This window comes from Lissotriton vulgaris, unplaced genomic scaffold, assembly GCF_964263255.1.
Source record: "Lissotriton vulgaris unplaced genomic scaffold, aLisVul1.2 SCAFFOLD_1148, whole genome shotgun sequence".
In the NCBI taxonomy this organism is placed as follows: domain Eukaryota; kingdom Metazoa; phylum Chordata; class Amphibia; order Caudata; family Salamandridae; genus Lissotriton; species Lissotriton vulgaris.
The window spans coordinates 86,249-109,658 of NW_028250791.1; the positions used below are offsets into that span (position 1 = coordinate 86,249).

Sequence of the window (23,410 nt, forward strand, 5' to 3'; positions counted from 1 at the left end):
TGTTCCCCAGCACTGAAGGATCAAGGAGGGATTCTATGGTATTGACCTTGATTTCCTTTTTTCTAATGGCTAATGCCTTCTTATAGGTCAGACGAAGACTTTTTATCAGGTCTGAGTCTCTAGGTTTAATTTTTAGGGCATTCTTCAGATCTCTACTTGCCTTTGAGCAGTTGTGGTCAAACCATTTAGAGTTTTTCCCACTTTGCCCTTTTGTTGGAGCTGTTAGCATGGAACCAATTTTTGAAACCAACCCCGCAAACCTGGTCAAAATGTTCGTGGGGGATGAGTCAAAAGATGAACATGCAGACAGCTCCTCCTCACATGCACTGTTTATTTTGGAATATAAAGTGTCTTGGTTTATCATTGTCCATTTGATGCGGCGTCTGCCATTTATACAACTCAACGTGCCTCGATCGTTGCGAGACATTCGTTTTGTGAGTAGAGACCCGCCTAAACTAATAACTAGGGGGTTATGATCGCTATAAACACTGAAAAGGATAGTAAATTGCGAGACCCAATGTACAAGATCTGAAGATACTAATATATGATCTATAAAGGATCCCTGCCCGTGTCCTTTGAAGGTTGGAGCGTCAACATTTTTTGTGTCAGGAACCATAGACATAGCTACAATTAAGTTATTTTCATTCACTAAGTCATTTAAGTTCTTGCCTCCCCTAGTATGAGAAAAGTGGAAACCTTCAACACTGTTACATCCCAGGGAGCCCATTGGGGTAGAGCCTGGGTTGCCAAATGGATGAACATTAAAATCACCTACTACCATCAGATTCCGTGATACAGTGCATGCATTTTTACTCATTATTTCTATTAGGGATGCAATGTTACAAACACCATTACCGCTATTAGCATTATAAAAATTAACCAGGGTCAAAACATTCTTGCCGTTTTTTAAGTCAAGCATCTGGATGTTCAGGTTATCATTGTGACAGATGCTTATTTTGCAGAGCAAGCCCAAGTTAATAAAGGTGGCCAGGCCACCCTTTGCTCTGCCCCTAGTCGAGGCAACCGCTGGAATGATGAAGCTTAGGAAACCTTCAATGTGGACGTTTTTATCCTCCAACCAAGTCTCTTGAAGACACACAATAGTATATTTTTTGATAAATGATAATCAGGCTGGGTCACATATCTTGTCGGCCAAGCCAGCTATGTTCCACGAGATTAGGCTCACACAATCATCAGATGCTGGACATATAAGAGTTTCTCTGGTAATTGGAGCGGACATTGGGATAGGTATCTCTGTGTGTGTGTCCCCCGAGTCCATAGTGCTTGTTACATCCGGTTCTGGGTGTTCCAAGGTAGAATCAAGAACCCCATACGAAGCAAGAGTATTGTCATTTTTAGATGGAGAGTCCAAAGTTAACAGTAACATACTGGGGTGGTCTTCTTGGCATCCTATTATACATGCACCCTTATCAACACCACTTTCAGAGGCACTACTTTCTGACCTCATAACAGGTAAGAGCAGTAAAGAACCCTCATTATTCCCAGAAGACACTGTGGATAATGCAACAGGTAAACTACTATTCATATCAACATATGTTACAGCAGTATGTATTCCTGTTTTGACGCAGCTGATACCCTTCTCTTCATGTGACCTTGTAATGCATGAGACATTTTCACCCCCCCCACACCCTCTACACACCTTAAACATCAGTCGCATTCCTCCAGGCCACTAAAAGCCTCGAACCTATTAGATAGCTCTAGGGGAGTAAATGGCATCAGATGTGTCATATTACCATTTACTCCTATTTTATGATTTAATGGTATGGTGTTCCACCCTTGCATTGCAGGAGAGGGAGCTAGATGATGCATATATGCAGGATTCAAGGCAGACTCCATATTGAGGAACTGGGAGGTGAGATAGGTATTATTAGTTAAGTGTTGTGGGGGAAATACAGTGGATCTGGGATAAAAATACGTCAAGGGACGTGGTACAATGCAATTATTTTCATTGCCGAAAGGCCAATTCAGAATATGTTGTACTGCTTTTCTGTCCCTGAAATTTATAACCACGACGTCACCCCCTATATCCTTCGCTCTGCCCCCCAACCAAGACAGGCGATGGACATGGACTATTTCGCCATTTACCAGGTTGGGTTTGGGTCTGTACAGAGAGAGCCAGTGCATTATCTTGTTTTTTAATTGAAAATATCCCTCTCTTTTTCCATTTGGCAATTCAGGGACCCCGGTAAGTACAACCACATACGGTAGTGCTTCCGGTGGGAGTTCCATAGGCGGTCTCCTAGACTGTCCCCCTCTCCCCCGGGTAATCTCATTCCCATCGGGTCTAGGGAGTCTGTTTGGGAGAATACTAGGTTCCCTAGTCAAGGTGTTAGCTGGAGTAACAGCATTACTATTTGATGTTGTAATTGGTCTACCCAAGACTGCTATTGAATCTGTTGGCTGAGATTTGTTAGGGATATTAACACACCCGCATGCAATCGATTAGGGGCAGCTGGGATTGCTACTGCTGCCTGGTTATTACCAGTAGAGGATGTAGGGGGTGTAGAGACCACAGCATTTTTTGAAAGGGTGTGCGTTGTTGTTACAACTTTTTGTTGTTGCACTTTTGGGGGCCCTTGTGACCTAACAAAATTCCCTAGTGCAGTCAAATCCCCCTTTATTTTACCCAGCCTTAACTCCATCCCCTTAAATCTTTCTGCCAGTGCAAGCATGTAGCTACGTACAATCAGCTCTATATTGTCCAGAAGGGACTTGGGGGAAGCTGATTGTGAATCTTCTTCCATTTGCATATGGATAATATCTGGCTCTATAGTTACTTGGGATGACGATGTTGGGGTAGTAAAGTCAGATGCTATTACTTGCTTAGTAACGGGATCTCCCAAAGACGTTATAGTAGCAGTGTTCGCCTTTTTACCAAACTCAGTATGACTTAATTTGGACTTGTTCGCGATTGTTGTTTTCCGTCTCCTTTTAGATGGTGGGGGCCCATGCATTTTATGTGGCAATGACCGCGAGCTTTTGCCTCTTACAACCTTGCCAGGTCTAATTGTAGGTGAAATCAAAATCTTGGAAGTGCTATTAAGGGCATTAGTCACAGATGGTGATTCTTGTTGGGTTTGAGTGGGTGACACAGCTGGAGCTAGACATTCTTTAAGGAGCAGGGGTACACTGGAAGTTAGTGATGTATTATCTGCTGATGTGGAGATCAGGTCGTCGTCCAAAGTAACAGACATTATAGGTTCGGAGAATGTTCTGTTTTTGATACGTTCTATTGAGCGGCGGCGATCTGCCCTCCTCTCTGCTAACAACTGCTCCTTGTCACCCTCAGGAGCTGATTTAAGGAAATAATCGTCCAGGGTTCGATTTAACGTGCCCCCATTTGTATCTACACCCGCAATGGCAGGGCTGGTAGCAGCTGTAGCCGTCATGCAATGAGAAATAGAGGCGGACTGTGTAGAGAAATAAATCACAACTTACAGAAGTCAGGGACCAGGACCTCTGGCCCAGCCCAGCCTCTTCTGGCCGATGAGGGCCGTAGAGGGCCCGCCCTTTGCCCGGGCTTCGCCCCGGGCGTCCCGCGAGACGGGGGTGACTGGCAACTTATGCGCCTCCTGGCGCGCGATTAACGCGGGTTGCGCCGCAAAGGACGCTGGGGAGTGTAGTCCTGACTCCCAGAGCCGCACTCCGCTTGGCGGCCAAACCCCAAGGTGGGACAGGGGTCGGGCGGCGGGAGGCGCGCGTCCAAGCGAATCTGCAAAGCTGCAAACACACAAAGGCTTCCACGCCTGGCAAATGCTTGTCCCGGCAACAGTTTGCACCGAAATGAAACCCCCTCTCGACCGGGGTGACTGGCAACTTATGCGCCTCCTGGCGCGCGATTAACGCGGGTTGCGCCGCAAAGGACGCTGGGGAGTGTAGTCCTGACTCCCAGCGCCGCACTCCGCTTGGCGGCCAAACCCCAAGGTGGGACAGGGGTCGGGCGGCGGGAGGCGCGCGTCCAATCGACTCTGCAAAGCTGCAAACACACAAAGGCTTCCACGCCTGGCAAATGCACGTCCCGGCAACAGTTTGCACCGAACAGCTTGTTAAATTGGGCTAAATAAGCCACAAGTTCTCTTTTACCTTGTTGTAATTCCAGCAATTCGTTGTCGGAAGCTTGAGATGCTGTTCTTCTGTCAAAAATTCAGCGGAATTCCTTCTTGAAATCATCTAGACTGTATAAGATTGGGTCATCTTTGGTTACCAATGGCATGGACCAGGAGGCGGCATCGCCACTGAGGTATGACAGGATGAATGCCACCCGAGATTGTGCATCAGGGAAGATCGTTAGGCGGCACATAAAATGTAGTGAGCATTGAGTTAAAAAAATGTGGGCCTTCTGTGTGTCTCCATTGAATCGCTCAGGAGGGGCTAAGTGTATAACTGGGGATAGATAATGGATTACTTGCGTTGGAGCAAAAGATGAGGAACTCAGGTTTGGACTCTGAGCATCAAAGGACACTGCTCGTTGACTGGGCCCGGGATTTGATTTTCCAGTTTTAAAGGTAATTATTTCTTGCCTTAGGATTTTATTTTCCTCCCTAACTGCCTCCAGATCCCTCTGCATATTACCCAAAATCTCGCCTACATTTTTTAAATCTAGGCCTTCTGCCATTCTGCTCAGGTGCTGGCACCAACGTGGGCACTTCACTCTGTCAAGACAAGGTACTTGTAAATCTTCACAGGAGCAGAATGACGCAAGAGCCCAATGCCCTACTCAGAACTCTCCCTGCTAGGTTTTCTAGTTCTGTCACAGGTAAGTTCTAAGGGGAAAAGGGGAATGGACAGAGGAGAGACTGCTCCCAGGATCTGCCTGCTCTGTGTTGTTCTCTTCTTCAGCTACTTCTGCTCATTACAGGTCTGTCAACATTTCATAATCATTTTTATACTCACTGCAATTTATAACTGTTGTTCTTTCTTTACTTTATTATATAAATTCTTATCTTACCAGAATATCTTGGGAAGCTTGCTCCTCTTCTACTTCTCACTTTTTAATTAACTTTGCATAAATGAGAAGTCTTCACTTTACTCTCTTCTTGTATTTCTAGTATTGCTCAACACTGTATTATTTCTGAGCCCCTTCTACCAGAGAGGAAATAAGGTATGTGTTAATGTGTGCTTTTATTATTATTCAACAGATTTCTCAGCCTTCCCTTATTCCACGTCACTTACTATGAAGAGAGATAAGTGAGGAATTGTACTGGGGGTTCTGTTCTGCCTTGTCGTTTCTTTAATCTTCTTACTTGCAGAAAAGACATGTTTCAAATATGGAGCTCTTTAGCTCATATATAATTCACTGCAATTATTGCCTTTTAAACGCTCCTTCTTTTTGACCCTTGGTAATAGTTGTCCTTGAGAAATATTACTATCCCTTAATTATTTTATCTTCGAGCTATTTATTTATTGGGGAAGTTTAGAAGTGAATATTTGCTTCTAAATTCAGTGTCTTTATTTAGTTGAAATGCAGAGGACACAAAGCGCTAATCACATCTGAAATCATTCTTCATTGACTGAAGTCGAAAGAAATAGGCTCGACAAGAAGCTCACTTCTTTCCTTGAGGTTTTTCCGTGGAAATGGAACTGCCAATTTAACGTTTAACATGATACAAGACTATAACTTTATACTGTGACTTCTATATTAGTTCACAGAGAATTTCTTCTACAATAAATTGTTTAAATGCACTAACCTTTAATCAGAAGGGAATATAAGGGTACCGACGAAGCTAAACCCGTATTTTCCGCAACCTACATTAGCTAGCTAACTCGACGCAGGAATTTCTGATGCTTTTCTTGTAATCTCTTCAGTGAAATGCGCAGTAGAATGTTGAAGCACACTTCACCAGCTATTCAGAGGTTTAAAAGACTAGACAGCTGACAGCAGAATGCTGTCGCAGTATGTGCATGTTGGCCCGCATCTTGGGATTCCTACGATGCCAACATGCACTCCAACTTAAGGAATTAACAGACCTTTTGGAATATTGTGAAGAGGAGATGGTGGCCAGAACTGTGTTACAGGGAGGAAACCTCCCATGAGTCCTGACATTAGTGAACGGATGCTGCAACTTTTTGAATGCTAGCCATTGGCAATATTTGGCATCAGATATAGGCTGAATTTCCGCTACCTGTATTTCACATGCATGCAACCTCTCTTCTACTGTCTCCAGAGCCCCTTTGAATGTGACCTGCATGTCTGCCTCTCTACTACTTTATGCGATGCCCTGGATTATCAACAGTTGCTGCAACCATTTCTCGCTCATGACCAGGACTGTTCCGGAGACACACGCTTAATGGATGCGTTTCATAATGCAAGAAGGGGGAGATGGAGTACATGGGCTCATGCGCAATGCCTCTTGTAACAGACTATCATAGAATATAATGCAAGTTGCCCTGACATGCTCCTGCTTGCAGAAGATTACGATGACCATGTCTGTTCTTTCGACTTGCTGATTTGGATGGCGACCCTCTTTGCTTGGAGAGATGCAGAGGACCTTTTAGAGCTGATTGCATTTCATGGTGCTTCTGAGTTCTTGAACTTCGACGGATCTCCATAAGTGCACATGGTAACCCGATTTGATTGCCTCTTATTTTTACACTTCAAGAACACTGTTTCTTTCCCTTTTTCTCATTTCGCTTTTCTTTCCTTTATGGATTTTCAGATATTGAGTTTCTTTACGAACTCCCCTTTACAGACTTGGTTACGCTACTTTTATGTTTGCGCTCTGTTTGCCTGGGTGTTCCAGAAGTAGCCGACAAAATGGCCGACTTGGCCCTTGGGGACATTACTATCTTTATTAAAAGTTATGTAGTCTGCAGACAAACCTCTGAGATGTTCTATTTCATAATAATACTTCTTTTTTTGCAGGGAGTGAAATGTTCCTCAAGATATTTTTTCTCTGTTCTCTTTTTCTGATGAGATCTCCCTTTATAAGGTATCATTTCACTACTATACTGATTATAATTCTATCAAACAGTTTCATTTTTGTTGTGACACATATACTGCACATTACACCATGTTCTTTGAAATACATTTTTCAAAATGTTTCATGTCTGTATCATATATTACAAATACAATACTGACAGTTAATTCCTGTGCCACCATGTCTTTAACCTCATTTGCCTGTTGCATCTTCACCTCTCAGCAACTACTAACAATGTTGGGACTACCCAAATGCAAACCAGAAACCCTTTCCATGTCCACTTGAAAGTCTCACCATATTACTGAAAGGATGCATGCATCTCCCTATCCCTTTTCATAGTGGCATCACACTTACAACAAACATACAAATAAATCTATACCTGTGTTTTATAGGAATCGGATCTTCCGATACATAACTGTATGAAAATACATGTTGAAGCATTGAGATACCTCAGCAAAGTTAAACTGTTAAGACGAATCATCAAGCAATCTAAATTGGGGCAGTATGTAAGTTGCAACTGTGTGCAGATTTTTCTATAGCATAAAAGTCGATTACAACTTTCTCTGTGCTCCTCACGTGCCACCAGCAGCCCAGTGACTTTCAATGCAGATGGGCCTCTGTGACCTTCCTTTTACAAATGAGGGGAGAGAAACCGTTAGAGGGCGGGAGAAAGGAGGGGGAGGTCAAGGGACGTCTCATTCCCAGTCTCTCTATCTGCCACCCCTGTGATGTACGCAGCTTTAGCACGAGCAGGAAGCCTAACAATTACCTTAACTTATATTCATGTGTGCTTCACCAATGTGATCAAAACTATGGGGCATATTATCAAGAAAGCTCGATACATTATTGCCGCTTTTATCGGCAGGAAACTGCCGATAAAACGGTGATAATGGGCTTGATAATATGCTCTATGGAATTCCAATCGAAGCCCATGTTAGATGTCTTCACATCTAACATGGACTTCGATTGGAATTCCATAGAGCATGTTATCAAGCCCATTATCGCCGCTTTATCAGCAGTTTCCTGTCGATAAAAGCGGCGATAATGTATTAAATTCAAGGGGAGGGACACTCATTCGCTTCTTGGATCGTGGCAATGAGACAGAGAACCCCAGGCCACTCCAACGGTCAGAGATGAATGGACCTTAGACATGTAGTCAAGGATTAGCACCTTCTCGCCCACAGCTGCGCACATCAAAAAACTCCCTTCTGCTCACACTAATATGAAGATAATCACAGTAAATGTGAAAGGGCTGAATAGGCCGGTAAAACACAATGCCATCTTTTCTTATTTGGACAGCGAAGGGCTAATGTTTGCCTCTTACAGGAGACACACTTACTAGCAGGAGACTGGCATAATTTGAAGTCCTGCCAATTTTTGCGACAATACTTCTCCTCTAATGCTACTAAAAATGGTAGGGGGTGCCATTCTGATTGCGTGTTCCTTTCAGGGCACAGTGGGATGTAAAGTCGAGAAACTGAGGGGACAACTGCTAGCCTACCAAATCTGCTTAGGTGATTAGTCCTTCACTCTGGCCTCAGTCTACACACCTCATGACAAAGAAGATGAAGAGAACTTGACGTGCAGAGCCACCAGATCCAGGGAGCGACACTAGACTGCAACCGGTAAGAAATGATCCAGAGTCCTTCGGAGGACCATGAACTGGATCCTTCTACCATGGTGATGGAGCGTTAAGCAGTGCTTGACAGACTGGCTGGAAAATTGGAGCAGCATGAACCAGCCTGAGTCTTTTCGGGTCGGGCCAATAGGATATTCTAGCACAAATGGTGCCCATTACCTAGCTCTGCGGTGGGGTGGCAGACCACATTGTCTCAATTAGTGGAGGCAACCTATATGTACATTCACCCAGGTGCCCTGATATGACTTTCCCTGTTAGCCCCAGTGCACAGAGACCTTGTTTCGTTAATGTTTTAGTATTGTCTCCCAGGTGGGTTCTTTCTGGGATATTCAGGAGGCGGAAGGACTCCGCCAAGGTATTAAGGTGATATTGCATGTCATTCCAGTAGAAGGTAAGGCAGAATGGATTCCCCCATTTGTACAGGATGCATTTGTTGCAAAGGAAATAAGTGATAGGTTGAAAGTCTTGTCATCTCTGGAGAGTGACCGCTGCCAGGTCTTGATATGTTAGGGCATGGCCTCTGAACTGTACGGGTTACGCATCCTGTGCTTTGCGCAGAATGGACTCCTTCAGCTGCAAATCATGCACAAAGACAAGAAAGTGCTCTGGGCACCCAGTCTAGTTGCACCACTGTTCCTGCTTGTGCACCCAGGATGGGCAAGAATAGGGCCTTCACCTAGGCCTGAGTGTCTGAGACTTCCACCTTGTTTGGAGCACCTCATATTCGGACCTTATTTCTGCGTGAACGATTTTCAAGGTCCTCGGTCTGTGCTTTCTGGCCCTCTTGTTGTTCATTTCCTGCTGGATAAGCTCAATCTCCTCATCATGGCTAGACTTATGATCCTTGAGAATGGACACCCAATATTCCACATCCGTCAGATCAATCAATCAATCAATCAATCAATCAATCAATCAATCAATCTATTTGTAAAGCGCACTACTTACCCGTGAGGGTCTCAAGGTGCTGTGGGGAGGGGGGATGCTGCTACTGTTCGAACAGCCAGGTCTTGAGGAGTCTCCTGAAGGTCAGTAGGTTCTGCATCCGCCATAGGTGGAGGGGGAGGGTGTTCCATGTCTTGGCGGCGAGGTGGCAGAAGGATCTGCCACCAGTGGTTGCTCTTTGGATACGGGGGACAGTGGCGAGGGTGTGGCCGGTGGAGCAGAGCTGGTGGGTGGGGGTGTAGAAGCTGAGGCAGCAGTTGAGGTATGTTGGTCCAGTGTTGTGGGGTGCTTTGTGTGCATGGGTGAGGAGCTTGAAGGTTATCCTCTTGTTGACAGGGAGCCAGTGTAGGTCTTTCAGGTGGGGTGGGATGTGGCTGCGGCGCGGGATTTCGAGGATCAGATTTGCGGAAGCATTGGAGCTGTTTGAGGAGTTTCGCTCCTGCATAGAGGGCATTTTCATAATCCAGTCTGCTGCTGACGAGGGCCTGGGTGACTGTCCTTCTAGTTTCGATGGAGATCCTCTTTTAGATCCTGCGGAGCATACGGAGGGTGTTGAAGCAGGAGGAGGAGACGGCGTTGACCTGCTTGGTCATGGAGAGGGTGGAATCGAGGATGACCCCTTGGTTGCGCGTGTGGTCGGTGAGCATGGGAGCCGTTCCTAGCGAGGCAGGCCACCAGGAGTCGTCCCATGCAGAGGGGGTGGATCCGAGGATGAGGACCTCCATCTTGTCTGAGTTCAGCTTCAGCCAGCTGTTTCTCATCCACTCGGCAACAGCCATCATTCCCTTGTGGAGGTTGGTCTTGCCTGTCGGAGGGTCTTTGGTGAGGGAGAGGATCAGCTGGGTGTCGTCTGTGTAGGAGATGATGTTGAGGTTGTGCAGGCGGGCGATGTGGGCGAGCAGGGCCATGTATATGTTGACCAGCGTGGGGCTGAGGGATGAGCCCTGGGGTACACCGCAGATGATCTTGGTGGCTGTAGAGCGGAAGGGGGGGGTGAATGCTCTGTGTTCTGTCGGAGAGGAAGGAGGTGGTCCAGTCCAGGGCTTTCTCTTGTATCCCAGCGTCGTGGAGGCGTGTAGGTAAGGTGTGGTGGCAGACCGCATCCAAGGCGGCTGACAAGTCCAGGAGGAGGAGGGCCACAGTCTCACCGTTGTCTAGCAGGGTTCTGATGTCGTCGGTGGCGGCTAGGAGGTCTGTCTCGGTGCTGAGGTTGCAGTGGAATCCGGATTGGGGCGAGTCCAGAATGCTGTTTTCCTCAAGGAACCTGGTCAGTTGTATGTTGATGGCCTTCTCAATGACCTTCGCCGGGAACGGCAGCAGGGAGATGGGTCGGAAGATTTTGAGGTCCTTTGGGTCGGCCGTAGGTTTCTTCAGTAGGTGCTGATTTCGGCGTGCTTCCAGTCCTTTGGGAAGGTAGCTGCCTCGAGGGAGATGTTGATGGCTTTCCGGAGGTGGGGTGGGATGACTGTGCTTGCCCTACTGAAGATGTGGTGTGGGCATGGGTCAGCGGGGGATCCAGTGTGTATGAAGCTCATGATCTTGATGATATCGTTGTAGTCGATGCTGGTCCAGGAGGTCAGGTAGATTGGTGCGAGTGGTGGTAGTGGGGGTGGAGGTGGAGGTCCCGGTGGTTGCAGGGGCGGTTGCAGTGTTGAAGCTATTGTGGATGCCTGTGATCTTGCGGAGGAAGAAGGTGGCCAGTGAGTCGCACAGTTCTTGCGAGGGTGGGATGTCGTTGGAGCTAGAGATGGGGTTGGAGAGTTATTTCACGATGTTGAAGAGCTCTTTGCTGTTGTGTGCGTTGTTGTCTAGGCGGGTTTTGAAGGAGGCTCTCTTGGTGGATCTGGTGAGGTGGTGGTGGTTGCGGTTGGCGTCCTTGTGAGCGGCGTAACTTTCCGGAGTTCGTTCGCGGGTCCAGTTCTTCTCTAACTTTCGGAAGGTTTTCTTGGATGCCTGGAGGTCTTCGGAGAACCAGCTTGCTTTTTTCCTGGTGTTGCTGGTGGAGGGTTTGTTGATTGGGGCAGGAGTGTTGGCGCAGTCTTCTATCCATCGTCTGAGGTTGTAGGCTGCGGTGTATGGGTCGGTCGGGCCTGTGGGTGGGCTTTGGGCGAGGGCGGTGGTTAGTTGGTCATCGGTGACTTTGCTCCAGCAGCGTTTATGCATCTGTTGGTTGCGGTGGGGTGTGAAGGGTTTCCGGAAGGTGAAGTGGATGCAGAGGTGGTCGGTCCAGTGGAGTTCGGTGGAATGGTTGAAGGAGATGTGGGGGCTGGCTGAGTAGATGGGGTCCAGCGTGTGTCCGGCGGCGTGGGTGGGTGTTGTGCCGAGTCCGAGGTTGTCGAGGTTGTCGATCAGGGTGGAGGAGTTAGGGTCATTGTTGTTCTCAAGGTGGAAGTTCAGGTCCCTGAGGAGGATGTAGTCTGTGGAGGCGAGGGCGTGCCTGCTGACGAGGTCGGTGATGGAGTCGCAGAACTGTGGTCGGGGTCCAGGGGGTCTGTAGAAGAGTGTTCCTCTAGGGTGGTGTTGGGGTCGGTGTGGATCTGGAAGTGCAGGTCTTTGGCAGTGCTGAGGGTGTCATCGGCATTTGTCGAGATGTTGAGAGTGTTTCTGTGGGCGATGGCAATACCTCCTCCTACTCCATTGGTGTGGTCCTTGCGTGTGATCTTGAAGCCTTCTGGGATGGCTATGGCGATGTTGGGTGCCGAGGAGGAGTTCAGCCAGGTCTCCATCAGGAATGCGACGTCTGGGGTTTAGGTGTTGAGTAGGTCCCAGAGTTCAAAGGCGAGTTTTCTGGCGGAGCGGGTGTTGAGGAGGATGCATCTCAGGTAGTTGTCTTGTTTAGCGGGAGGTTTGTCGGGCTGGATGCTGGTCTAGCTGCAGTTTTGGCAGGAGAAGGGTCCTAGGGTGCGCTTCGGGGTGGCCAGGCAGCAGGTGCGTGATCATCCGGTGTTGAGTGCATGGAGGGTGCTGGTGGTGTAGTGGAGACGGGTGTTGTGGCGGTCACGGGGGCCAGGGTTTCTGGTCGAGGCGTGGACGGGCGCAGACGGGCTTGCCTTAGGCAGGCCTTCGGCGCGCCCGCTGCAAGTGGTCGCTGCACGGCCGCTTCGCGGCCTGCATATGAGGTGGCTTGGGAGGGAGGAGCAGCTGGGAGCCGGGAGCAGGGAGGCAAATTAGTGTGCAGGGGCCACAGGAAAGCAGCGGCAGGAAAGGACCGGATCTGAAGAGGCGGGGAAGCGGGCGTCCCTGCTTGGGGATCACCACAGTAGTGTGATCCTCTTGCAGGGATCTACCCACACCTGGGATGGCATCAGCAGCACCTTAGGCAAAGGCTTTTGCTCCCTCTAGCACTTTTGATGATTACAGCCTTTCTCCCCCCTGATGGGTGTTTTCTGTTAATTACCCCTGATCTGCCCCCCTGGGGGTGGGGAACAAAAAGCCCACTAGACACCAAGGAAAGATTTATTTTAAAGATAGGGGTGGGGGCTGCTCACCATGGGCAAGACCATGCCCCACCACAGCAAAATGGGGCATCAGTCGTTCTGAACCCTGGTGGGTAGATGTGGGTGAATCCGCCCTCCTGTGAAGAGGGTCAAAATGTCCACTAGATGCCGGGGCAAAAGGAATAGGGGTTGGGGCTGCCCACCATAGACCGTTTCCCTAAAAAAACAAAGCAAAAAACCTTTCTGCCCTCTGTGGGGGTAATATACCCCCATCTGCCACTCTGGGGGGGAGGTGTAGAAAGCGCACTAGACACTAGGGCATGTTTGCCCCTTATGTGAGGTCTCTGGCCTCAGTAAAGAGAACTCTATCCCCTCAGTAGACCTTATGGAATCCACTTGCTTGCCCTTTTTCCTGCCTGGAGGAGGGCAAGTACGCTAACCTCACCATAGTCATTCACAGCTCATAGTTATGTGACTATCTGGCCTACAAGTTTTCTTAATGACCTCATGCTAATATGCTAACTGCACCGAGCCCCTCAGCTCCTCTGATTGCAGCTGGAACAAAGTAACAGAGGCCTAATGGATGGCCACCCTCAACACCACCCAGCTCGTCACCTCTAGCAACCTGGAACAGGCATGCAGGCTGTTGCTGAAGTAGACATGACTCGTGGATCATATAGTTCCTGGTGAATCACCACACTGGAGGTGCGAGGATAGGGGGCGGTCAGGCTTCTATAGTAAACAAGCATATGCCATAGAACAAGATAACAATGTGTAACACAAGAGTAGGACACTCCTTCTGCACCTTACAGAAATACTCCCTGGAGGGACCTCCATCATAGTTACTGAGCTTCAGGGTAGTTATGAGAAACTTGAACAAGGGTTGTCACACTGAAACACAACAATACACAATACCTGGACAATAGTTGACACACTGTGAGGCAATGATGAGTTGACTTGTCACTGGCTTTGTTCTTCACCCCTATGTCATCATGAAAGAGAAAAGAAAGCAGCACTTGCAATCCCCGTGTGGGTCTTCAGTATCATCAAGCACTGTCTCTGCTTCTGTAATGCTGGCCAACTCATCCCAAAGACATGCTGCAGCACCACGATGGGACCAGCTTAAGGGAAGGAGCTTTTATTCAGTTTCTTAAACACTGTGGCAGATGGTACATCCCCTTGGACATCCATTTCAAGCTGACCAGGCAACACCATCTCATTCTTTTGTAACATCATTGAACATTTCTAGAATTACCAATAGAAGCTGCAACACATCCCCTCCCAATAATATGCAGTTAATGTAGCCTCTAACAGACCTCCTATTCAAATAATACTAATAATAATTAAAGACAGTGTTGACCCCATCTTATCAGATAATCTAAGAGAAAGCACCTGTGCAGGATCCAGGACTGTAATAAACTCAAGAACATATGAAGAATTGTGCCCAGATAACAGACAGCAAATAAATCAGCCTAGTTGATTTAATACGCCTTAAATCAAGAAGGGACTTGAGCCGTGTAGAAGGTTTTGAAAGCATGAAGGTTTATCTAATAATAAAGTGCAATACAGAAGCCAAAAATAATAGTCAAAATCCACACTGAATCAATATAGGTAATTATTGGCATGATACTCCATCAAATGCAGCAAAGAGAATGAGATGAAGTTAAACTTTAGAGTAAAATATTCAGTCATAATCAGGAGAAAGACTAATGTGAGTCCACTCTCTAAAGTCAGGGCAAACCGGACATGGCTCACATCCAAAAACAACTCTTTTTGTAGCAAATTTCACAATGAAAATCACATTGTCAGCATTAGGTGTTTGCTTCATAATGCACAATTGGCAAAGAGCATACAACATGTAATGCAGTGTGATTTAACACCATCCCACACACCCCCTAGTTGATTAATACCTAATGCATTCAGAAGTCTCAGTACAAATCAAGCTAAACTTAACACTTACAATCTCAAAAAAATAAAGTGGACCACAGTAGTGTAGACAGAAGGAGCCTTGAAATGTTGTAAAGTCTTCCTCCAGCCTTCTTCAAGAACAGCGTGTCAACACAGAGAAGATATGAAGACGCACATCATGGCTGCTTTGGAATTCAAAATGGAGTTTATGTCTAGTTTGCACCTAGTTTTCACAAGCACAGCAAAATATAGTTTTGCAAAGCGCAGTTTTTGTTTCAGCGCAAAAATATAACGATAGACACATTAAAATATTTGAAATCATCTCTCGCAGGAGTAAAGCTTTTATTGCTAGAATGCTAAGCTGATAAAGTATTCCCTCAAGGATCACATGTTCAAGGCAGTAAAATTGTGATGTGTACAATACCAAGCTATATGTGTGTAAATGATGTACTGTGAAAGTACCCAGTGCAACATGACACCTATTTGCTCGTTCTTCAGTGGATTTTTTAGCACAAAGTTAAGTGCAGAATATCGGCCTGCAAAAATATCAAGCCAGGATGGGGTCTGCAACTGTATTGTCAATGCAAGTACATTGGTAAGTCTAGATTTAGGATCATATTTACTAGGATCTCACGCAGCTCAGCGCGTCACCTCTCTGTGCTGCACTGCGTGATAGGGCAAGGGCAGGAAGGCACTGTACTTAACACTATTTGGTGCATTTTATTTTCATTTCCCAGTGCTGGTGCACACACAATGTGCTGCCTGGCACCAATGCAGCCACCCCTGCACCATGGTGTGAGGGTGCCAGTATTGTAAGCAGGAGTGCATTTGTACAGAAATGGACACCTTCATGCACGAAAACGATCCCCGAGGTATTTTCCTCTTTCTATTTGTGCTGCTAAATGAGGCACAGATAGAAAGAGGAAGTAACAAGGAGAAATACATATATTTCTCCTTGATACGCCTCATGTGGGAAGGCGAAGCATTCTGACGCATTCCCAGGTCTACCAGTAATGATAAATATGGGAATACTTCAGAATCAATGAGTGGATGCGAGGGACCCTCCACCCATGGAGTGCCTCCCAGGGTAGAGTAACATAATGCAGTGATTTGCACTGTTTTCTCTGGATTTATCAAGTCACTCGGGCCAAAGCAAGGTGGGCTTGCGTGACTTGATAAATCAGAGGTTTTGCATCACCCTTGGGCCCCGGTGCATGGCGAAAGGGCGACGAAAAACCTACTTGAATAAGCCCCTTAATATTTTTAACTCTACACCGATGTGCCTTGATTACATATATGTTGTCAAGATACATAGATGTGAAGTTAAGAATAGTAAATGTAAATACACACTTATATATACCTACATTGAAGACACCGTGCTATCCAATATTCTGCGCTTGGTATTGTTGCAGGTCGATAATGTGCCACTCAGTATTGTGCTATAAGTCTCAGGTGTTTACTTGTTTTCCCATTAGATAATCCTTGGTGTTCAACTCAGGCCTAAGGAGGATGATGTAGACTTTAGGGATGAAGATACAGCCTAGCAGTCCAGAGCTGGAAGTAAGGATTGCGAAGATCTCCACGGCCACCATGTACCTGCCCTTGGTGCTCAGGTACGCTGGGATGAAGGAGACCCAGACGCTGCAGAACACAAGCATGCTGAAGGTGACAAACTTGGCCTCATTGAACGTAGACGGTAACTTTCTAGCTATGGAGGCAACAACAAAGCTCAGAAGAGCCAAGAATCCCACATAACCAACCACAGCAAAGAATGCAGCAACAGAACCTTCGTTACACTGTAGGATCATCTTCCCAGTTTCTGATTTGGTGTCAGTGTCTGGAAATGGAGCAGAGAGAAGGAGCCACACAGTGCAGATCACCACCTCGCCAAGTGAGCAGCCAAGCATTACAAAGATGGACAATCGAGGGCCCACCCATTTTCTGAGTTTACTGCCCGGCTTTGTGGCATTGAAGGCAATGATAACTGTGAGAGTTTTTGCTAAAACTGAAGAAACAGCAATAGTGAAAATTATCCCAACAGTAGTTTGACGGAAAAGACAGGACAGCTTGGAAGGGTGTCCAATAAACAAAAATGAGCAGAGGAAGCACAGCATGAGGGAGAGGAGGAGGATGTAGCTGAGATTCCGATTATTGGCTCTAACCAGAGGTGTGTTGCTGTATTTAATGAAGCTTCCCAGCACTACAGTAGTGATGATGAAGAACAAACTTGTGATGGAGGTTAGGGCAACTCCCAGCAGATCCTCATAGGACAGGAACTCTACCACCCGTTGAATGCAGGAATCTCTCTTCTGATTGGACCACTGGTCTTGAGGGCATGATACGCAGTTTGGCATATCTGCATGAAAGGAACATTGGTCAGTATTACAGAAGATGCCTTCAAGTAGGGAAAATGATATAGATGAATGGAATATGATACAGTGATGTTATTATGACCTGTCCTATGGCTAGCTATGCACCTGTAGGTGGGTGTACTGTCTGTGCGACATACACTACTCATTATCAAAAACACATTGACCAAGCATCTCCATAGAAGCTGCCAGGAGGACAGTCTGAGGACCAACTGACAGCTTGAGGTGGTCACTCTCCAACTCTTGAGCGTGTTAGACAATCCTTCTCAAACCTAGGAATAGTACCAGAATTACTGGCTGGTGGCTCCTCCGCTAAGGCTAACAAAAAAATAAAATGATCATAACTGAAATTATTCTCATTTTATTTTTTGTATGTTCAGGCTAGAGCGGGGCGAGGCTTGGCTCCCCTGACATCAGGTAGGAGGAGTGGTTGTATACTCTGTAAAGTGTGCATCAATGTTTGACCGGGCCAGCCAAACATTCATGCTCACTTTGCATGTGTGCTATGCAGGCCGCAATATAGCCTGCATGTAGAACATGGCCAGGACCCCATTCTCTAGTTGAGCACCGAACCATGGTTTTCAGACCAATAACAATGCTGCATTACAGCGTTATGATTGGCTCAGGGGATTCTGGGTATTAACCAATCACAACGATGCATTGCAGTGTTGTCATTGGCTGTGAGGAGCCTGGGTGCTTCCCAGTCCCCAGAAGAGACTCATTTGATGTGGGAGAGACGTGGGCGAAATCAGATAAGTGTTTTTTTATTTTTTATTCAAAACCCCCACCCACCGTGCCACTCCTGTACTTTACTGACCCCCACTGTCTGTAAAATGTGTGTACACTCTTCCTGACTACATAAAAGTATGCATGAGTGTGTAATGGTCTGTAATAGGGGCATGCACACAGGTGACAGGAAGTGTCTCCTTTTCACAGAGGCATGTCCTCAAGTAATAAAATAGTACCCAGATTTTAATGATTATGATGGAATTTTACAACTGTCTTCAGAGAAGGGATCGTGTAGCTGCACCTGTAACATCAGTCTGGCCCCTGGTGCTGCTGGTTTGGAAATTCTGCCCCTACTGCTTGGATAAAGTCTCCATATTGTATTTTCACTGGTGCTGCTGGTTTGGAAATGCTGCCCCTACTGCTACATTATGTGACTATCCCAGTTTTTCAATCTTATCTCCTGACCTTATGTGCGCCTCATAAACATCAAGGCCCCTCCACTGCAGTAGATCTTGAAATGACTCCTCTCCTTATTCTTGAACCCCAGTACCTCAATGCACAGATCTCTTTTGCTTGAAATAACATTTCCACTATAAACATTCAGCCCCTTATATAGGTAAATATCTTATTATAAACCACAAAAGTCTAATATGTTTGGACACTGAGGAAATGAGCACAGGCAAACTTTGAATTTTTGCAAATGTGTTACTTCTTCTCAAACACTAGTGAACGTTATAAACCTTAGCAACAGTGTCATTTCATTAGGCCTCTATCAAAATGTAGTAGGCCCAACAAACATAGATGAGCACACATTGCATCTAATTTTCACAAACTCTTCTAACCTACAGATCGAATCTCCAAAGCCTAAGATCTGGACAGACCATTTCTCTATCAATTTTCATCTCCATGTGAGAGAATCCCTAGACCTCAGAACCGTAGCACCTAGAAAAATCGAACCATGGAGAAAGGTGTCTCCAGTACTTTACTTCATATTTTACTGCTTCCCTCCCTATTACTCACAGATATATTAATCTTCCTCTTAAGTATTTTGAGGAAGCAGGCATTAGAAATCATCACTCCCAAAAAATGACTCACCTCAAAACTTATATTGCCATGTCTCCCTAGCTCTCAGAGTCTCTAAAGGCAGAAAAAGCAGTCGGTAGATAGTTGGAACACAAGTCGCAAACCAATCAAACTTGTGCAGACAAGTCACTAAGCAGCCGTAGACATTTACCAAAGAAACATCAAAATAACTAGGAAGTCCCATAAAGTGGACAGAATAAACAACACCGGAAACGCGACAAAGGAATTATATATATGATTGTAAATTAATTTACCAAACATTTGACATGTGCTCAATCTATCCCAGCATCTCAGTCTCTTTCTGATGACCTTGTCAATCGTTTTGAAGAACAAATTCCAAAAGTTTATGCCACTCTGTCAAATGGTCTCACATAGGCACGGAGGACTTCACCTGCTTCTTCATCGTCTAATCATCCCACTCTTCTGGAATATTTTGATGTAGTGTCCCCTTAGCAAATCTTGGTCCAGATTAAAATATCAAATCGTGCTCATGGAGACCTTAGCCCCAGGACTCCTTCCTACTATTATGGATCTGTTTAATCACTCCCTGAATATGAAAAACATTCACACAAAATGGAAAGATGAGACCTATTGTAAAGAAACCCGCAGCAAATCCTTCAGACCTTGCAAATTACAGACCAGTATCACTTTTTCCTTTTCGCTGAAAAATGATGAAGTCTGTTGTTAACAAACAGATGATGTCTTTCTTGTAAACCCACTCTCTGCTAGACCCTTCCCAATCTGGTTGTCGGGCTTCCCAAAGTACAGAAACTACACTGGTGTATGTTCTGGACACCATTAGATCCTTCCTGGATAAAGCCAAGCTTGTACTACTAGATCTATCAGCAGCATTCTATAACATCTCACATTTTGTTCCAGTCCAACGACTGGTTGAGGTTGGTGTTGGAGGAAATGCCCAGGTTTGGCCTTCGACAGGGGGGTACCTCAGGAATCATCTTTGAGCCCCACCATTTTCAATATCCGTGTGGCACCCCTGGCCTTAAGTGATACAATCTTGCGGGTTTGAAGTAATTTCATTTATGGACAGCACACAGCTTATAATATCCTCCTGAATCTACTAAAATCAGTTTCAGGGAATGTATGAAGAAATTAGCCCTCTGGATGTCCTCCAATTGCCTTCAATTATACAGAAGAAAGACTGAAATTCTGCTCTTTTGATCTGAAGACTGGTGGCCACTGGAACTGGGGCCAGGCCCTGATCTAAAAAAGTTAGCTAGAAGTCTGGGCATACTGATTGATGATGTCATCTCTACAAAAGAACAAGTACATTCTATCTTTGGGACCTGCTCTGGAATTATGTGACTGTTCACAAGAGCTTTTCAATGGCTACCTCTTCAGTCTAGGGAATACACTGCTCAGGCACTTATTGTATGTCGCCTAGACTATGGAAATGCCCTTCTAGTTGAGGCAAATTAAGCTCTCTTAACCAGACCTCATGTGGTACAAAACACAACTGCCTGCATGATCTGCAATTTGACTTCCCACTCCCCTTCGGAGTACACACTGACACACTGACATTTTTGTATTTGCTCCTGATTGAAAAAGTGCACCCTTTTTAAACTCCTTGGTCTCATACATAAGTCCCTTTTTGGAAACAGTCTACTCTAGGTACGGAAGAAGTTACAGTTGTATATACCCATGTGCAACCTCAGATCCAGTGAGCAACTCTTGCTTCAACCCAGCCATATCCGTACTGTCACATATGGGGGCAGATCTTTTTCCTATTTGGCCCCATCACTGGAACTAGTTATGCTATGCTTTTATTAGGAGCTCCTGCCATTACAATGATTCATGTGCCCTCAAGGTGAATCAGTACCTTCATACTACTGTATGTGCCGAGGCATGGCAGGGGCAACAATGTGCTCATCAATTTAAACAGATGCTTATCGGTCTCACCAAAGTAGACATGACTGGCTGAAGCATAGAAAGGGAGTTGACAAAGAGGAAGGGAAGAGTCACAGGCATGGTCATCTGCCTGGTGATACCCAGCAGTAGAGTCAAAAATATCTCCTAACAGCATTTGCTCCTTCCGAATCGGATCGGGAACGTGTCTTTTCAACCGAGAGCCAAATTACAATGCAGTTACGTACATATGCTCCCATTGAAGTTAATGGGAGTCCAACCAAATAGTATCTGGAAGCATCCGGATGCATCGTACTCTGTCGGTTGGACTCTCCTGATCTGAGTTGGTCGGAAATCATTTCCGAACTAAGTTTGTTGGGCAGCTTTCCAAAACACATCAGAATCTTGCCCATAGTGTAGGCTCAGACCTGTCCCTTAGTCACAAAGGTGGGATGCTCTGTTTTGACTGGTGTGCTAAAAAGTCTCCCTTCAAAAGTGAGTGTTTAAGGCATTTTATGAAATTATTGTGAAAATTAATGTATGATTTTGTTTAGTAGCTTCAGCCAAGTCTCATGTGAAAACTTAAATAGGCTAGGAGCGCAGGAGTCAACACACACAATGTAATACTATTAAGAGATAAATGACTTAAGGTCCATGCAAACAATATTAAAAAAGGGATAAACATGTGTTGACAAACTAGTATTAGATGTCAAGTAAGAAAACTCAAAAACTCAAAAAAGTAAATATCTAAAAGCAAATTAATAATGCAATTGTTGTTGTATGACTTTATTCGATATAAAATATCATAAAAGTATGAACAACCCAATTTCATCATTTTAGGACAATACCAATTTTTGAAGTTAAACAATAGCATATTGCTATACAATCAATACAAAAGAGACAATCATCTTTAAAAAATTACAACAACAAAAAAAAAAAATATATATATAAATATTGCATAAAACCAGTAAAACAATAGACCAATTCATACACAGTAAAAGCCACAATGCAATTTGGATACAAATATCTCTTACTGACTTTAATGAACAAAGAAAAAAAATATTCAAATAAGAAAGGTTGTCATAACATTTGCTGCTGTTTGCTCCATCCGGCCAGTCAAACACACTTGCCACCCCCTCCTCCTCTGGGAGATTCAAAGCTCCTCCTTTCTCCTAGGAGCACCAATCATCAGCAGATTTTGGCTGAGAGGGATGAGAGACAAGGTAGGCCAGAGCAACATGAAGAGATCAAGCAGAAGGGTACTTTTAAGAAAGGTAGCACAGTTTGTGGTGCTTGTGTGCAGAAATGTACACATTTGCAAGTGTATTTGTGTGGACCCGGGTGTGTGTGCAAATGTATGTATGCATGAGTGCCCCTGTGCTTGTCTGTGTATGCTTCACTGGCCTCTCAGTCACCTCTAAGTTCGGATTACAGGCTGCCCAAAAAATTACTGTATGAAGGTAACTGCAGTTACTCCTTGTACAGCAAGTTCATGTTTTGAGGCTAACACTGCAACCCACATGTTTTGTTCCATTTCGCAGGTGAGATGAATCACAGCTGTGTCACGTGGCCCATAGGGAATTGTCGTTTTCCACTAAGTTAGCATGAGCTCTTCGCAGCTGGACTGCTGCTTTTGCACACTTCTTTTTTGTGTGCAATATTTCAATAACTACTTTCACATGGGAGCTCATCGCTGTGTTCACTCTCTGCAGGTTCCTGGGATTTTGACTGACCATTAGGTGCAAGGACGAACAGCAATGCCCCTTGTTGTTTTGTTCTGGCCTGACCTTAGCCCTTAGACAAAACATACTGATGCAGCTGTTGATTGGACAGCGTACTGTTTTTTTTAGTAGGCTAAAGGAATAGGTGAGACACACTTGGAGAGGGACCATTCCACGGAGAAGAGAGACACAGCACCTATGATTTAGATTTACCATCTATAGGCTGAGATCTTTTTATTATATAATAATACTTCTTCTTAGCAAGGGGAGGGAGGTTAGGCAGTATAGTCTTTTCTCCATTGTCTTTTAACCCCTTCCATGCTCATGACGAGCTCAGCTCATCATGCAGTACACTGCTCGTGTGCTCACAATGATAAATCCCACTTTGCAGCACAGGAGGGGAAAACCTCTAGCAGCCAAGGTGTTAATGATGACATCTGCCTTCATGATGTATGGACTAGCTGCTATGCTGACTATATTTGTACTATGCATTTTCCTACTCGTTGTGACACGTACACTGCATTTTAATGCATGTTGGTTAAAATAAATATTTTAAACAGTTTCATGTCTCTGTCAAATCTTATTGTGGACAAGTACAAGAGAGTGGGTGAAAAGGTGTGTCTTGTTACAGCGATTCCAGACAGATTTGGGAGTGTTGTGATCTGGTGTGGCTAATCATATGTTTCTCTTGGAGTGAGTAGGGGAGCAAGTGAGACACTATAGCTAGTTGGTCCTGGATCCGTGGGTACTAAGGTGGTGGGAAGAATCACTCCCTATACAC

At 45.5% G+C, this 23,410-nt stretch overlaps 1 protein-coding gene across 1 annotated transcript in view; it reads right to left on the bottom strand.

Annotated features, from left to right (window-relative positions):
* Positions 1-16,312: 16,312 nt before the first annotated feature.
* LOC147663110 (vomeronasal type-2 receptor 26-like) overlaps positions 16,313-23,410 on the bottom strand; it is a 190,950-nt gene continuing 183,852 nt past the window's right edge. The window contains exon 4 of the mRNA XM_086950670.1: positions 16,313-17,220. Within this exon, the coding sequence (XP_086806796.1) occupies positions 16,313-17,220 (908 nt within the window). The remainder of the gene's footprint in view (positions 17,221-23,410) is intronic.